General features: G+C 49.6%; 1 protein-coding gene across 1 annotated transcript; it reads left to right on the top strand.

Moving 5' to 3' along the window:
• The first annotated feature begins 204 nt into the window (after positions 1-204).
• Positions 205-18,184, top strand: SLC30A3 (solute carrier family 30 member 3). Its single transcript, XM_075269380.1, has 8 exons — positions 205-281; positions 14,469-14,671; positions 14,746-14,892; positions 15,533-15,686; positions 16,157-16,367; positions 16,861-16,966; positions 17,608-17,742; positions 18,023-18,184. Exons 1-8 carry the CDS (start codon positions 205-207, stop codon positions 18,166-18,168), a joined length of 1,179 nt encoding a protein of 392 aa, XP_075125481.1. The 3' UTR covers positions 18,169-18,184.
• The last annotated feature ends 406 nt before the right edge of the window (positions 18,185-18,590 follow it).

Below are 18,590 nucleotides of genomic sequence, written 5' to 3' on the forward strand. Positions count from 1 at the left end.
CTGATGCTGCGCTGAACCCCACTTTGCAGATTATCAGCCCAGAATTTTTGTCACACATTGCACCTGGATTTGTACCAGCGCCGGACCCCCCCCCCCCTCTGCAGATCGTCTCACCGGACTTTGTATCACACCCTACACTGCGTCTGGACCTCATACACCGAGACATGGGAGTATAACCCCAAACTGGAGCCCGCACCACACAGAATGGAGCCTGGGGGAGACTCGGAGACGCGAAGACTAGTGGAGCCCAACCAGGGAGGGGGTGCCCTGAAAATCAAGAGGTTAGTGACAACTCGCCCCAAAATACACCCCATACACTGCATGCCCCTATAAGTCAGCATCCCTACACCCTATGATCAGCTCCCAGACCCCATGCATCATGTAATGAGACCATCCCCTGCACATTACAGTCCTCTCCGCACACAATGCACCCCGCACCTCCTGTAACACCCGGACCCTGCACACATCATATACATACCAATACCATGTGAGCCACGTACACCCCATAACCACATACATATCACTCCCATGTAAAGCCTTAACCGCACGTACATGACATTAATCTCGGCACGCTCCACATATCACGTAGATCTCCCCACACGCCAAATCCTCGCACATCCCAAATGCAGAACCCTCTACCCGATAGAGCAGATACTACAAAACCTCACACAGATATCACCATATACCCCAGATATAGATAATATAATATTGTATACGCACCCTGTGCACGTCATAAATCCATACACACATTATATATCCTCTACATGTCCCATAAATCTATACGTCCCATGTACACAACTCCCACCCAGGACCCTCACCCCATTACTATGTGATATGAGACATTACATCTATATGTGTCATACAATATACAATCTATACGTCACCCTGACGTCTCCCCGACACCCGTCATCCCTGCGTCACCCAATGACCAAACTGATCCACACGCTACTAAATTCACCAAATCTACAGACCGAGGATCACAAAGAAATCTGAGTGATCACAGCACACAGTATTATCCCCCATAGTGGCCCCTGCACACAGTATTATCCCCCATAGTGGCCCCTGCACACAGTATTATCCCCCATAGTGGCCCCTGCACACAGTATTATCCCCCATAGTGGCCCCTGCACACAGTATTATGTCCCATAGTGGCCCCTGCACACAGTATTATGTCCCATAGTGGCCCCTGCACACAGTATTATACCCCATAGTGGCCCCTGCACACAGTATTATGTCCCATAGTGGCCCCTGCACACAGTATTATGTCCCATAGTGGCGCTGCACACAGTATTATGTCCCATAGTGGCCCCTGCACACAGTATTATATCCCCATAGTGACCCCTGCACACAGTATTATGTCCCATAGTGGCCCCTGCACACAGTATTATCCCCCATAGTGGCCCCTGCATACAGTATTATACCCCATAGTGGCCCCTGCACACAGTATTATGTCCCATAGTGGCCCCTGCACACAGTATTATGTCCCATAGTGGCCCCTGCACACAGTATTATCCCCCATAGTGGCCCCTGCACACAGTATTATGTCCCATAGTGGCCCCTGCACACAGTATTATGTCCCATAGTGGCCCCTGCACACAGTATTATACCCCATAGTGGCCCCTGCACACAGTATTATGTCCCATAGTGGCCCCTGCACACAGTATTATACCCCATAGTGGCCCCTGCACACAGTATTATGTCCCATAGTGGCCCCTGCACACAGTATTATCCCCCATAGTGGCCCCTGCACACAGTATTATGTCCCATAGTGACCCCTGCACACAGTATAATACCCCATAGTGGCCCCTGCACACAGTATTATCCCCCATAGTGGCCCCTGCACACAGTATTATGTCCCATAGTGGCCCCTGCACACAGTATTATGTCCCATAGTGGCCCCTGCACACAGTATTATGTCCCATAGTGGCCCCTGCACACAGTATTATGTCCCATAGTGGCCCCTGCACACAGTATTATGTCCCATAGTGGCCCCTGCACACAGTATTATGTCCCATAGTGGCCCCTGCACACAGTATTATCCCCCATAGTGGCCCCTGCACACAGTATTATGTCCCATAGTGGCCCCTGCACACAGTATTATGTCCCACAGTGACCCCCGCACACAGTATTATGCCCCACAGTGGCCCCCGCACACAGTATTATGTCCCACAGTGGTCCCCGCACACAGTATTATGCCCCATAGTGGCCCCTGCACACAGTATTATCCCCCATAATGGCCCCTGCACACAGTATTATGCCCCATAGTGGCCCCTGCACACAGTATTATGTCCCATAGTGGCCCCTGCACACAGTATTATCCCCCATAGTGGCCCCTGCACACAGTATTATCCCCCATAATGGCCCCTGCACACAGTATTATGCCCCATAGTGGCCCCTGCACACAGTATTATGCCCCATAGTGGCCCCTGCACACAGTATTATGTCCCATAGTGGCCCCTGCACACAGTATTATGTCCCATAGTGGCCCCTGCACACAGTATTATCCCCCATAGTGCTCCCTGCACACAGTATTATCCCCCATAGTGTCCCCTGCACACAGTATTATGTCCCATAGTGGCCCCTGCACGCAGTATTATCCCCCATAGTGGCCCCTGCACGCAGTATTATCCCCCATAGTGGCCCCTGCACGCAGTATTATGCCCCATAGTGGCCCCTGCACGCAGTATTATGTCCCATAGAGGCCCCCGCACGCAGTATTATGTCCCATAGTGGCCCCCGCACACAGTATTATGTCCCATAGTGGCCCCCGCACACAGTATTATGTTCCATAGTGGCCCCCGCACACAGTATTATGTCCCATAGTGGCCCCCGCACACAGTATTATGTCCCATAGTGGCCCCCGCACACAGTATTATGTCCCATAGTGACCCCCGCACACAGTATTATGTCCCATAGTGGCCCCCGCACACAGTATTATGTCCCATAGTGGACACACATGAACAATTATTATACTCTGGGGTGTGAAAAGACCCCAGAATATAATAATCGGAGACCCAGAGGGATACAAACATAAACTACTGTTACTTATCTATCTCCCGACTCCCCTGCATGCTCCGTCGCTGTCGGCCATCTTCCAGGACGTCATGTGACTGGAGCCCTGTGTCACGGGTCATATGACGTCATGCAAGTAGGCCGAAGCCTGCCTGGAGAGGTAAATAACACAGTTTTTTATGCTATCTTATCTCTCCCAGGCCTCCGATCGTTATACTCGGGAGTCCGAAAAGACCTCCGAGTATAATAGTGCTTGTGGGGCCCACGCCGTCACCGATCCCGGCCCCTGCCAGGATCGGTAAGTATATAGGGCCTGTTATCGGCTGAGGTAACTCCAGCCAGTAACGGCCTATTAAAAATAAAAACGCAGCGTTAGCATCTGTCGCCGGGCCCCTTAATGTCCCGGGCCCTGTGGCAGCTGCTACCACGGTAGTTACACCACTGGGGATCACAGAGATCAGACTGAGCATATGTAATAAAGAGATTGCAAGACATAAGAATGACCCCATATAATAAGAAGAGATCACATAGATCAGAGAGAGCCCATTAGGGTTGAGTGATCGGGAAAGATCGGATCCCGATCGGCGATCGACCAAATTTCACGATCGGGATCGGCTGGAAAATGATTGAAAATCAGATTTTAAAAACGATCCTGAAATCTCAAGATCGACTCAACCTTAGAGCATACCTCCCAACCGTCCCGATTTCTGCGGGACACTCACGATTTCGGTGTCCTGTCCCGCGGTCCCAGTCGGGGGGAGGTATGTCCCGATTTCAACCTGAAATGAACACATAGGCGTTTAAAGCAGGAGCTGTCACAGCTCAGCTCCTGCCTTACCGCTGCGCTCCGGCATTTGTAGACGCGATATGATGACGTCACACCGCGCCTACAACTATGTGTATGAGGGGGGGAGCGAGGGAAGGTGAGTGTGAGTGTTTGTTTGTGTTAAACATTAAGGTGGAACATAATGTAGAGGGCCTGATGAAGGGGGGGGGGAGAGAACGGTATGACACTGGGGCAGATGAAGGGGGGGGGGAACGGCATGACACTGGGGCAGATGAAGGGGGGGGGAACGGCATGACACTGGGGCAGATGAAGGGGGGGAAATGGCATGACACTGGGGCAGATGAAGGGGGGGAGAATGGCATGACACTGGGGCAGATGAAGGGGGATAACGGCATGACACTGGAGCAGATGAATGGGGGAACGGCATGACACTGGGGCAGATGAAGGGGGAAGAACGGCATGACACTGGAGCAGATGAAGGGGGAGAAGAACGGCATGACACTGGGGCAGATGAAGGGGGAGAAGAACGGCATGACACTGGGGCAGATGAAGGGGAGAGAACAGCATGACACTGGGGCAAATTAAGGGGGGAAGAACAGCATGATACTGGGGCAGATGAAGGGGGGAGAACGGCATGACACTGGGGCAGATGGAGGGGGGGAACAGCATGACACTGGGGCAGATGAAGGGGGGGAAATGGCATGACACTGGGGCAGATGAAGGGGGGAGAACGGTATGACACTGGGGCAGATGAAGGGGGGGAGAACGGCATGACACTGGAGCAGATGAAGGGGGAGAAGAACGGCATGACACTGGGGCAAATTAAGGGGGGAAGAACGGCATGACACTGGGGCAGAGACGGGGGGATATGAAACTTGGGGGATATGAAACTGGGGACAGAGATGGAGGGGGGAGACATGAAACTAGGGGCAGATGAAGGGTGTATATGAAACTGGGGGAGAGATGGAGGGGGGGACATAATTTACGGGTGACTGTAGGAGGATTATACCGTGTGGGAGCACATGAAAAATGAATGAGAATGGGCGGAGTCAACATAAAAGTGGGTGGAGCCAAATTTGCGCGCCGCACGTTTTATCCCTCTTTCTGCTTTTCAAAAGTTGGGAGGTCTGCCCCAGAGCCCATATAATAAGAAGAGATCACAGATCGGTGAAGCCCTACAATAAGAGATCACAGTGACCCTGTATAATAAGAGGATATTAGACTGACCCCATGTAATAACAAGAGATCCCAGACATCAGATTGACCACATATTTTGACTTGCATGTACTGTAGGTGCATTACCAGGAGTCAGGACCCCCCCCCCTTCCCATTATTATATTACTGCTGGGTGAAGCGGTGTCAGTGATGTGAAGTTAATGATAGTGGAGCAGCAGATAATAGGATCATTATTAGGGTGAGCCCAGTAAATCAGTGTGTGGGGGAAGCGGCCATGTCCACGGCTCGCTGCCCCGCTGCAGATTAATGAGCTGTGTCCCTCCTGATAAGAGCCCCTGTATATGGGGAGGGGGGGGGGTTGTCTCTTTATATCCATTGTTCCTGAGGAGCCTGTATATATCTCAGAGACCCAGGGTATATAGCTAAGGGAGGCCCCTCATGGTGTGACATACACCTCAGGGGCCACAAATACATCATAGTCATAGAGATGAATAGTGGTCCTTGTGTCCAAACCCTGCACAGTAATAATCTACATGTAGATAGCGCCAACATATACAACAGCGCAGTACAGAAGAAGTGAGGACCCCGCTCACAAGAGCTTACAATCTATGAGGAGATAGAGAAGACACAAGAGGAGTGAGGACCCCGCTCACAAGAGCTTACAATCTATGGGGAAATAGAGAGGAGGACACGAGGAGTGAGGACCCCGCTCACAAGAGCTTACAATCTATGAGGAGATAGAGAAGACACAAGAGGAGTGAGGACCCTGCTCACAAGAGCTTACAATCTATGGGGAGATAGAGAGGAGGACACAAGAGGAGTGAGGACCCCGCTCACAAGAGCTTACAATCTATGGGGAGATAGAGAGGAGGACACAAGAGGAGAGAGGACCCCGCTCACAAGAGCTTACAATCTATGAGGAGATAGAGAAGACACAAGAGGAGTGAGGACCCTGCTCACAAGAGCTTACAATCTATGGGGAGATAGAGAGGACACAAGAGGAGTGAGGACCCCGCTCACAAGAGCTTACAATCTATGGGGAGATAGAGAGGAGGACACGAGGAGTGAGGACCCCGCTCACAAGAGCTTACAATCTATGAGGAGATAGAGAGGACACAAGAGGAGTGAGGACCCCGCTCACAAGAGCTTACAATCTATGGGGAGATAGAGAGGAGGACACAAGAGGAGTGAGGACCCCGCTCACAAGAGCTTACAATCTATGGGGAGATAGAGAGGAGGACACAGGAGGAGAGAGGACCCCGCTCACAAGAGCTTACAATCTATGAGGAGATAGAGAGGAGGACACAAGAGGAGTGAGGACCCCGCTCACAAGAGCTTACAATCTATGAGGAGATAGAGAAGACACAGGAGGAGAGAGGACCCCGCTCACAAGAGCTTACAATCTATGGGGAGATAGAGAGGAGGACACAGGAGGAGAGAGGACCCCGCTCACAAGAGCTTACAATCTATGGGGAGATAGAGAGGACACAAGAGGAGAGAGGACCCCGCTCACAAGAGCTTACAATCTATGGGGAGATAGAGAGGACACAAGAGGAGAGAGGACCCCGCTCACAAGAGCTTACAATCTATGGGGAGATAGGAGAGGACACAAGAGGAGTGAGGACCCCGCTCACAAGAGCTTACAATCTATGGGGAGATAGAGAGGACACAAGAGGAGAGAGGACCCCGCTCACAAGAGCTTACAATCTATGGGGAGATAGGAGAGGACACAAGAGGAGTGAGGACCCCGCTCACAAGAGCTTACAATCTATGGGGAGATAGAGAGGAGGACACAGGAGGAGAGAGGACCCCGCTCACAAGAGCTTACAATCTATAGGGAGATAGGAGAGGACACAAGAGGAGAGAGGACCCCGCTCACAAGAGCTTACAATCTATGAGGAGATAGAGAGGACACAAGAGGAGTGAGGACCCCGCTCACAAGAGCTTACAATCTATGGGGAGATAGAGAGGAGGACACAGGAGGAGAGAGGACCCCGCTCACAAGAGCTTACAATCTATGAGGAGATAGAGAGGAGGACACAAGAGGAGTGAGGACCCCGCTCACAAGAGCTTACAATCTATGGGGAGATAGAGAGGACACAGGAGGAGTGAGGACCCCGCTCACAAGAGCTTACAATCTATGAGGAGATAGAGAGGACACAGGAGGAGTGAGGACCCCGCTCACAAGAGCTTACAATCTATGAGGAGATAGAGAGGACACAAGAGGAGTGAGGACCCCGCTCACAAGAGCTTACAATCTATGGGGAGATAGAGAGGAGGACACAAGAGGAGTGAGGACCCCGCTCACAAGAGCTTACAATCTATGAGGAGATAGAGAGGACACAAGAGGAGTGAGGACCCCGCTCACAAGAGCTTACAATCTATGAGGAGATTGAGAGGACACAAGAGGAGTGAGGACCCCGCTCACAAGAGCTTACAATCTATGAGGAGATAGAGAGGACACAAGAGGAGTGAGGACCCCGCTCACAAGAGCTTACAATCTATGAGGAGATAGAGAGGACACAAGAGGAGTGAGGACCCCGCTCACAAGAGCTTACAATCTATGGGGAGATAGAGAGGAGGACACAAGAGGAGTGAGGACCCCGCTCACAAGAGCTTACAATCTATAGGGAGATAGGAGAGGACACAAGAGGAGTGAGGACCCCGCTCACAAGAGCTTACAATCTATGGGGAGATAGAGAGGAGGACACAAGAGGAGTGAGGACCCCGCTCACAAGAGCTTACAATCTATAGGGAGATAGAGAGGAGGACACAAGAGGAGTGAGGACCCCGCTCACAAGAGCTTACAATCTATAGGGAGATAGAGAGGAGGACACAGGAGGAGTGAGGACCCCGCTCACAAGAGCTTACAATCTATGGGGAGATAGAGAGGACACAAGAGGAGAGAGGACCCCGCTCACAAGAGCTTACAATCTATGGGGAGATAGAGAGGAGGACACAGGAGGAGAGAGGACCCCGCTCACAAGAGCTTACAATCTATGGGGAGATAGAGAGGACACAAGAGGAGAGAGGACCCCGCTCACAAGAGCTTACAATCTATGGGGAGATAGGAGAGGACACAAGAGGAGTGAGGACCCCGCTCACAAGAGCTTACAATCTATGGGGAGATAGAGAGGAGGACACAGGAGGAGAGAGGACCCCGCTCACAAGAGCTTACAATCTATAGGGAGATAGGAGAGGACACAAGAGGAGAGAGGACCCCGCTCACAAGAGCTTACAATCTATGAGGAGATAGAGAGGACACAGGAGGAGTGAGGACCCCGCTCACAAGAGCTTACAATCTATGGGGAGATAGAGAGGAGGACACAGGAGGAGTGAGGACCCCGCTCACAAGAGCTTACAATCTATGAGGAGATAGAGAGGACACAAGAGGAGTGAGGACCCCGCTCACAAGAGCTTACAATCTATGGGGAGATAGAGAGGAGGACACAAGAGGAGAGAGGACCCCGCTCACAAGAGCTTACAATCTATGGGGAGATAGAGAGGAGGACACAGGAGGAGTGAGGACCCCGCTCACAAGAGCTTACAATCTATGAGGAGATAGAGAGGACACAAGAGGAGTGAGGACCCCGCTCACAAGAGCTTACAATCTATGGGGAGATAGAGAGGACACAGGAGGAGAGAGGACCCCGCTCACAAGAGCTTACAATCTATGGGGAGATAGAGAGGAGGACACAGGAGGAGAGAGGACCCCGCTCACAAGAGCTTACAATCTATAGGGAGATAGGAGAGGACACAAGAGGAGTGAGGACCCCGCTCACAAGAGCTTACAATCTATGGGGAGATAGGAGAGGACACAAGAGGAGAGAGGACCCCGCTCACAAGAGCTTACAATCTATGGGGAGATAGAGAGGACACAAGAGGAGAGAGGACCCCGCTCACAAGAGCTTACAATCTATGGGGAGATAGGAGAGGACACAAGAGGAGAGAGGACCCCGCTCACAAGAGCTTACAATCTATGGGGAGATAGAGAGGAGGACACAGGAGGAGAGAGGACCCCGCTCACAAGAGCTTACAATCTATAGGGAGATAGGAGAGGACACAAGAGGAGAGAGGACCCCGCTCACAAGAGCTTACAATCTATGGGGAGATAGAGAGGAGGACACAAGAGGAGTGAGGACCCCGCTCACAAGAGCTTACAATCTATGGGGAGATAGAGAGGAGGACACAGGAGGAGAGAGGACCCCACTCACAAGAGCTTACAATCTATGAGTAGATAGAGAGGACACAAGAGGAGTGAGGACCCCGCTCACAAGAGCTTACAATCTATAGGGAGATAGAGAGGAGGACACAAGAGGAGTGAGGACCCCGCTCACAAGAGCTTACAATCTATGAGGAGATAGAGAGGACACAAGAGGAGTGAGGACCCCGCTCACAAGAGCTTACAATCTATAGGGAGATAGAGAGGAGGACACAGGAGGAGTGAGGACCCCGCTCACAAGAGCTTACAATCTATGAGGAGATAGAGAGGACACAGGAGGAGTGAGGACCCCGCTCACAAGAGCTTACAATCTATGAGGAGATAGAGAGGAGGACACAGGAGGAGAGAGGACCCCGCTCACAAGAGCTTACAATCTATGAGGAGATAGAGAGGAGGACACAAGAGGAGTGAGGACCCCGCTCACAAGAGCTTACAATCTATGGGGAGATAGAGAGGAGGACACAAGAGGAGTGAGGACCCCGCTCACAAGAGCTTACAATCTATGAGGAGATAGAGAGGACACAAGAGGAGTGAGGACCCCGCTCACAAGAGCTTACAATCTATGAGGAGATTGAGAGGACACAAGAGGAGTGAGGACCCCGCTCACAAGAGCTTACAATCTATGAGGAGATAGAGAGGACACAGGAGGAGTGAGGACCCCGCTCACAAGAGCTTACAATCTATGAGGAGATAGAGAGGAGGACACAGGAGGAGTGAGGACCCCGCTCACAAGAGCTTACAATCTATGAGGAGATAGAGAGGACACAGGAGGAGTGAGGACCCCGCTCACAAGAGCTTACAATCTATAGGGAGATAGAGAGGAGGACACAGGAGGAGTGAGGACCCCGCTCACAAGAGCTTACAATCTATGAGGAGATAGAGAGGACACAGGAGGAGTGAGGACCCCGCTCACAAGAGCTTACAATCTATAGGGAGATAGAGAGGAGGACACAGGAGGAGTGAGGACCCCGCTCACAAGAGCTTACAATCTATGAGGAGATAGAGAGGACACAAGAGGAGTGAGGACCCCGCTCACAAGAGCTTACAATCTATGAGGAGATAGAGAGGACACAGGAGGAGTGAGGACCCCGCTCACAAGAGCTTACAATCTATGAGGAGATAGAGAGGACACAGGAGGAGTGAGGACCCCGCTCACAAGAGCTTACAATCTATAGGGAGATAGAGAGGAGGACACAGGAGGAGTGAGGACCCCGCTCACAAGAGCTTACAATCTATGAGGAGATAGAGAGGACACAGGAGGAGTGAGGACCCCGCTCACAAGAGCTTACAATCTATGAGGAGATAGAGAGGACACAGGAGGAGTGAGGACCCCGCTCACAAGAGCTTACAATCTATAGGGAGATAGAGAGGAGGACACAGGAGGAGTGAGGACCCCGCTCACAAGAGCTTACAATCTATGAGGAGATAGAGAGGACACAAGAGGAGTGAGGACCCCGCTCACAAGAGCTTACAATCTATAGGGAGATAGAGAGGAGGACACAGGAGGAGTGAGGACCCCGCTCACAAGAGCTTACAATCTATGAGGAGATAGAGAGGACACAGGAGGAGTGAGGACCCCGCTCACAAGAGCTTACAATCTATGAGGAGATAGAGAGGACACAGGAGGAGTGAGGACCCCGCTCACAAGAGCTTACAATCTATGAGGAGATAGAGAGGAGGACACAAGAGGAGTGAGGACCCCGCTCACAAGAGCTTACAATCTATGGGGAGATAGAGAGGACACAGGAGGAGTGAGGACCCCGCTCACAAGAGCTTACAATCTATGGGGAGATAGAGAGGACACAGGAGGAGTGAGGACCCCGCTCACAAGAGCTTACAATCTATGGGGAGATAGAGAGGAGGACACAAGAGGAGTGAGGACCCCGCTCACAAGAGCTTACAATCTATGGGGAGATAGAGAGGACACAAGAGGAGTGAGGACCCCGCTCACAAGAGCTTACAATCTATGGGGAGATAGAGAGGACACAAGAGGAGAGAGGACCCCGCTCACAAGAGCTTACAATCTATGGGGAGATAGGAGAGGACACAAGAGGAGTGAGGACCCCGCTCACAAGAGCTTACAATCTATGAGGAGATAGAGAGGACACAGGAGGAGTGAGGACCCCGCTCACAAGAGCTTACAATCTATGGGGAGATAGAGAGGAGGACACAAGAGGAGTGAGGACCCCGCTCACAAGAGCTTACAATCTATGAGGAGATAGAGAGGACACAAGAGGAGAGAGGACCCCGCTCACAAGAGCTTACAATCTATGGGGAGATAGGAGAGGACACAAGAGGAGTGAGGACCCCGCTCACAAGAGCTTACAATCTATGGGGAGATAGGAGAGGACACAAGAGGAGAGAGGACCCCGCTCACAAGAGCTTACAATCTATGGGGAGATAGAGAGGAGGACACAGGAGGAGAGAGGACCCCGCTCACAAGAGCTTACAATCTATGGGGAGATAGAGAGGAGGACACAGGAGGAGTGAGGACCCCGCTCACAAGAGCTTACAATCTATAGGGAGATAGGAGAGGACACAAGAGGAGAGAGGACCCCGCTCACAAGAGCTTACAATCTATGGGGAGATAGAGAGGAGGACACAAGAGGAGTGAGGACCCCGATCACAAGAGCTTACAATCTATGGGGAGATAGAGAGGAGGACACAAGAGGAGTGAGGACCCCGCTCACAAGAGCTTACAATCTATGGGGAGATAGAGAGGACACAGGAGGAGTGAGGACCCCGCTCACAAGAGCTTACAATCTATGGGGAGATAGAGAGGAGGACACAGGAGGAGAGAGGACCCCGCTCACAAGAGCTTACAATCTATGGGGAGATAGAGAGGACACAGGAGGAGTGAGGACCCCGCTCACAAGAGCTTACAATCTATGGGGAGATAGAGAGGACACAGGAGGAGTGAGGACCCCGCTCACAAGAGCTTACAATCTATGGGGAGATAGAGAGGAGGACACAAGAGGAGTGAGGACCCCGCTCACAAGAGCTTACAATCTATGAGGAGATAGAGAGGACACAGGAGGAGTGAGGACCCCGCTCACAAGAGCTTACAATCTATGGGGAGATAGGAGAGGACACAAGAGGAGAGAGGACCCCGCTCACAAGAGCTTACAATCTATGAGTAGATAGAGAGGACACAAGAGGAGTGAGGACCCCGCTCACAAGAGCTTACAATCTATAGGGAGATAGAGAGGAGGACACAGGAGGAGTGAGGACCCCGCTCACAAGAGCTTACAATCTATGAGGAGATAGAGAGGACACAGGAGGAGTGAGGACCCCGCTCACAAGAGCTTACAATCTATGAGGAGATAGAGAGGAGGACACAAGAGGAGTGAGGACCCCGCTCACAAGAGCTTACAATCTATGGGGAGATAGGAGAGGATACAAGAGGAGAGAGGACCCCGCTCACAAGAGCTTACAATCTATGAGGAGATAGAGAGGACACAAGAGGAGTGAGGACCCCGCTCACAAGAGTTTACAATCTATGGGGAGATAGAGAGGACACAAGAGGAATGAGGACCCCGCTCACAAGAGCTTACAATCTATGAGGAGATAGAGAGGAGGACACAAGAGGAGTGAGGACCCCGCTCACAAGAGCTTACAATCTATGGGGAGATAGAGAGGAGGACACAAGAGGAGTGAGGACCCCGCTCACAAGAGCTTACAATCTATGAGGAGATAGAGAGGACACAAGAGGAGTGAGGACCCCGCTCACAAGAGCTTACAATCTATGGGGAGATAGAGAGGAGGACACAGGAGGAGAGAGGACCCCACTCACAAGAGCTTACAATCTATAGGGAGATAGGAGAGGACACAAGAGGAGAGAGGACCCCGCTCACAAGAGCTTACAATCTATGAGGAGATAGAGAGGAGGACACAAGAGGAGTGAGGACCCCGCTCACAAGAGCTTACAATCTATGAGGAGATAGAGAGGACACAAGAGGAGTGAGGACCCCGCTCACAAGAGCTTACAATCTATGGGGAGATAGAGAGGAGGACACAAGAGGAGTGAGGACCCCGCTCACAAGAGCTTACAATCTATAAGGAGATAGGACACCACCTTCTACGATACTCTCTGCTCCTCCTAGGTCTGTTCTCCTCCTTCTAAGTCTGTTGGTGGAGTTCTGCGTCTTATGGCTACAGGCTGCCCAGCTGATAGGCCTACCCTGATACTAGTGCTCCCCCTGTCTAGCTTGAGTGTCGGCACATGAGATGCACCAGGTACACATTGATCAGTCATTACATTATAATTACTCACCTAATATTCTGTAAGTCTCACTTGTGCTACCAAAACAGCTCTGGCCATCGTGGCATGGACTTCACATAAACTCTCAAGCTATCCTAAGACCAAAACATTGGCAGCATACCTTTTAAGTTCGTGGTCTAGTTCTGATGGTTATTGTGCCCATTGCAGGTTCTTTGGGTGGTGGACAGGGGTCAGTATGTTGCTACACAGCCCGATGTCTCCTGGTTTGACCCACTTTGTTGCTGACTTGGAATTGGTGGTAACGTCTTGGTATTGACTTTTGGCTTGGACTCCACCTCTGCTCTGTCTCGGATACTTGTTTTTTGGTTATTTTGTGTTCTACTGGTATGACGTTGGTTAGTTTAATACCCCCTTTGTTCTCCTACAGGTAATTTGTTTCTTTCTTTATTTTTGTAGTGCACCTATTGTCTCATGTTCCTTAGTTTCATGACCTGGGTTTTCGAGGACCCAAGTCCATCCTGCCTTGCAGCAGGCTCCAGTGAAAACATTGGTGGTGCCTTTGATTCCACACTCCAAAATAGTGTTGAGCGATTGGTAGCAGTTTGTCTCTCCTGGGAGACTCCTTACACCACACACAGCTCGCTGCATGACCATTCTGTCATAGCCAGCAGCAACATGTACGACAACTTTTGGTAGGAACAAACCTCTACATTGCAAGAACAACCCCCACGACTTACTGTTTTTGAGATCCTCTGACCCATTGCCATCAAAATTTGTCCCTTTTCACAGTTGTCGAGATCCTTACTTTTATTGATTTTTCCTTCTTCCAATACATTGGCTTCATGAACGGACTGGTGACTTATTCCTGATATAGTCCACCCACTGACGGGCTCTATTGTCACGAGCTAGTCATGACCGTTGTGGCTAAGCCAGCCAGGCGGGTCACAGGTTCCTTCACACCATTACATCTTTACACTTACAGTCTTCGTTGTATCTTATACGTGATCTGATCTTTTCCCAATGTCATATCCAGTAACTTTTTGCTGCAGTCTTTTCACAGGCACCAAAGAGCTCTTCCCAGGGTTCCCTTTCCAGAATGGGGGTTCAGGTGTGTCCATTGAACTAGAGAGATCAGTGTCACATCACTGTCATGGTCCCTGCTCATCCGACAGTCAACAGAAGCTCCATGCTCGGAAGAAGTTGTACTTTGCCTGTGTGGTGTGTTTTATCTTCATGATCGGGGAAGTTGCAGGTAACTTGAGGAGCTAGAACAGGTTCTTGGTGAAGTGCTTCGTATACTCCCGTGATGTTTCTGTCTGCTTCTAGGAGGGTACATTGCCCATAGCCTGGCCATTATGACGGACGCAGCCCACCTCCTCACTGACCTGGGCAGTATGTGTGTCAGCATTTTTTCCCTGTGGATATCTAGCCGACCACCAACAAAAGACATGACATTCGGCTGGCACCGCTCAGGTGGGTGCTACACCATCCTCTGGACATGGTCATATTCCATCATTGATCTGCGATCACACTACATCTATTGCACTAAAACAAAGAAGGACAAATTATAATCTGTCTTCATCATGACCCTCATCGTTATTAGCGGCCACTAGACTACTAATGTACCATCTATACCACTACTGACTGAGAATGGAGGTGTCAGACCAAGTAGAGGTAATGTGCTGAATCATGGAATATGGAGATTGTGATGTCCATGACCCATATGGAAACATTCATGATGTAAATCAGGGTCTGGATCTCACGTATCAGACTTAACATACTGTCTTCATGGTGATCCCTATCATCCCACCATTGTCATTGTTTCTAACCAAGAACATTTTCGACTTCTATACAAAGTCCATCCCATGTTACTCGTTACCTGTATCAGCTGCTACCTATAAGCTAAAGACTAGTTGAGACCAGAGCGAGGCATATTCGAGACCCTTCCACCTTTGACACTATAGTGGTATTACCTCAATCTACATAAAATGTCCTTAATTCGGTCTTCATGATTATTAGGGACGTAGCAGAGAATCCCAAGCCATAGCTATAGCAGGGTCATTGGTTAGTGCTCGTGGTGTATGATCATGTGATGTGTCCATATAACTTCCAGAAATCCTGGGGGCACTGGCTTCCATCTTCTCGATCTGGGTCGTCACTGGTATTCTGTTGTACCTGGCCACTGCACGGATCATCAATAATGACTATGACATCGATGGACACGTCATGCTCATCACGTCTGGTTGTGCCGTCGTCGTCAACATTATGTGAGTATGTGAGGCCTCGACATGGGCCAAGACAAAGCTCCCGAAGCAAGAACCTTTCCTAATCACCTCTTAGTCACCTTCTCTCTTGTCCTTTTTGAATTAGCCTCTTCTTCAGTGACCATTTTCTGGTTATAGAATGGAATAGGCTGAATTTAGAGTTCCAAGTGACTCCACGAGGCTGGATTTAGGTTTAGGTTGATTTTATGGTAAATTATGGGATTTTGCCTTGTCCCTGGTATCTGTCCTTTGTTTATGTTCAGTAGAAGACTCAGGTCAATATCTATAACATTCTGTCTGAACTTTAGCCAAAGGAACATCTTACAATAGAATGAATGCCATAGATGTTCCCCCTTACAAGATGGCGGCATTTATCAGGTAGTATGAAGGGATGAAGCTCTGAAAGTATCGTGAATGTTTCAGGATGAAGATTATTCCATATAATGATACAGGTTGTGGTTTGTATTTGTCAGAATGGCCTACATCCTCCACCAGTCCACCACCTTCCATGGACACAGCCATGGCTCAGGATATGAAAAGATTGGAGACAGTCACAGCAGCGGACTGTCTTTACACTTGGGTCATCATGGAAATACAAGTGTCCGAGCAGCATTCATTCACGTGATTGGAGATCTTCTACAGAGTATTGGCGTGATGGTGGCAGCCATTATTATATACTTCAAAGTGAGTAGAAGGAGGGAGGTCGGGCTGTGGTAATGGAGCAGAGGGGACAAGAATGAAGGGGAAGAATCAGGGCAAAAGTGGAAGAGGAAATGAAGAGAAGTTAGGAGATAACAGCAGGGTAGGATACAAGGAGCAGTGATGGGGTAGTGGAGTTAAGATGGGGCCAAGGAGTAAGGTGGATTAGTGAGGAAATGGGGCAGCGGACAAAAGCAGTGAGGGGATCATTGGGGGGAGCAGAGAGTGAGGATATGAAGGAAATTAGGAGGTGGGGATAAGGAGTGGAAGAAGGGGTACAAGATACCAGGAGATGGGAGATGGAGCAGAGAACATGGGGAAGAATGAGGAGATTATCCAGAGAAATGGAAAAGATGATACAAGGAATGTGCGAGATAGTCATGAGGAGATGGAGAGGGGCTTAATCCTTGGTTTTCTTCTCTATGACCAGTCTTATTCCGGAGCTCATGATGCGTCTGTATTTATCTTCTTATTGCAGCCTCAGTACAAGATTGCCGATCCCGTCTGCACTTTCCTCTTCTCCATCTTTGTACTGGCAACAACGGCCACCATTTTACGTGACGTGTTTTGGGTTCTGATGGAAGGTAAGTCTGAAAATTTGGCCACTGGAAGAAGAGGAGGAAGACTAAAACTGATCACGGAAGAATGAGAAATGTGGTAGGGTCCGAGAATGAGGTCGTAGAGATAGGTCCAATAGGGGACTCTAGTTATCGAGCAGGACTGAGTCCACATCTCACATTTAGTCCAGGACAGGATCTAGACAAAGAGGAAATGTAGGCGATTATAAATGTCTTAGAGGATAGAGATGCAATCCTATTTGCTTCCTTCGCGGACTGTATTGAGGAATGCTGTGGTGAACATCTACTGCAGCTTCACATTGGCATCAATGGTCTGGTAGACTGACGTGACATTTTACCTGGTACTTTCTGCTAAACCCTTACAACTCCCATCTCGTTACATCATACTTATCGTCAATAGTTGGTGGAGACCAACCCTAGCCTGTGGGCTTATAGTAATCTCCCGATCTATTCAGTGAATAGACTAGTGGCACAAAACCTGAAAAAAGTTCTTTAGCCATGAGAAGACAAGGATTAAGCTCTTGATGTAGATGCCACCATGATGGGTGGAACGATACACAAGTCACTTCCCCGACCTCATTCCTTTGTGGTTACCAATATTTCTCCAGTGTCAGGCTTTCTCAGGTTATTTTTGGCTTTGATTCCAGGCAGGCCCCGCAGTATTGAACATGCTACAGTGAAGGAAGTCCTTATGTCTATCCAGGGCGTCCAGTCTGTGCACAGTCTACGGCTTTGGGCTCTCACACTCAGTCAAAACGCAGTGTCTGTACATCTGGCAATTGGTGAGTTGATCTTCTCGTGATAAGTTTGATCTAACCTTAGACCCAAAAGAGAAAGAATTATAAATAAAATAAAAAAATCCAGAACTAATTCATGATCCTTTTCCAAATTTCTGGTGGACAATGCGTCTGTCCATTGTATGTAATGCCAGCCCTAACAACATGTGAGGATATTCTGGACACTTCCAGGCAACACGTTTTGACAACAGTGGAAGCATATTGATATAGTAAAAGTGATGAGAACAACTACAATGAGTGTTTTAAGTCTCTTTTCCATTCACAGATGAGACTCGTGAGGCTAACATTGTTCTTCAAGAGGCCACAGAACTTCTTCAGACCAAATTTGAGTTCTTTATAAGCACAATCCAGGTGGAGAGTTTTGTGGAAGACATGGCCGTGTGCCCACAGTGCCAAGACCCAACTGGATAACCAAAATGCCTTCTCTAAACGTCCCCATCCATCAGCTAGAGTGGAACCAGATACTAGAACATGCTGGACATTGGTCACAGACACATGGATTTCCAACCATTGGTCACCTTTTCATGTTTTCTCCAGAAACCTCATGGTGAGATAGATGTCCTTCATTCTACTGAGAATGATCCCCAATAGCAAATATAGGCACCAAGACAAATAGAAAGCTAAAGTCTAGTCAATTCCAGAAAATGAGTTGTTTTTGCTCAGGGGACAATATAGGGTCAAGTCTGAGAGTAAGGCAGTCCTGGTTTTTCAAGCCATACGTATCTTCATATCCCATATCATCCCACCTGTCTCTATAGGAGACCACTCTAGGTCTCCTATAGAGACTGAGAGTAAGACAGTTGTGCTTTTCCAGCCGTACATATTTCCATATC

This window comes from Leptodactylus fuscus, chromosome 3 (assembly GCF_031893055.1).
Source record: "Leptodactylus fuscus isolate aLepFus1 chromosome 3, aLepFus1.hap2, whole genome shotgun sequence".
Classification (NCBI taxonomy): Eukaryota; Metazoa; Chordata; class Amphibia; order Anura; family Leptodactylidae; genus Leptodactylus; species Leptodactylus fuscus.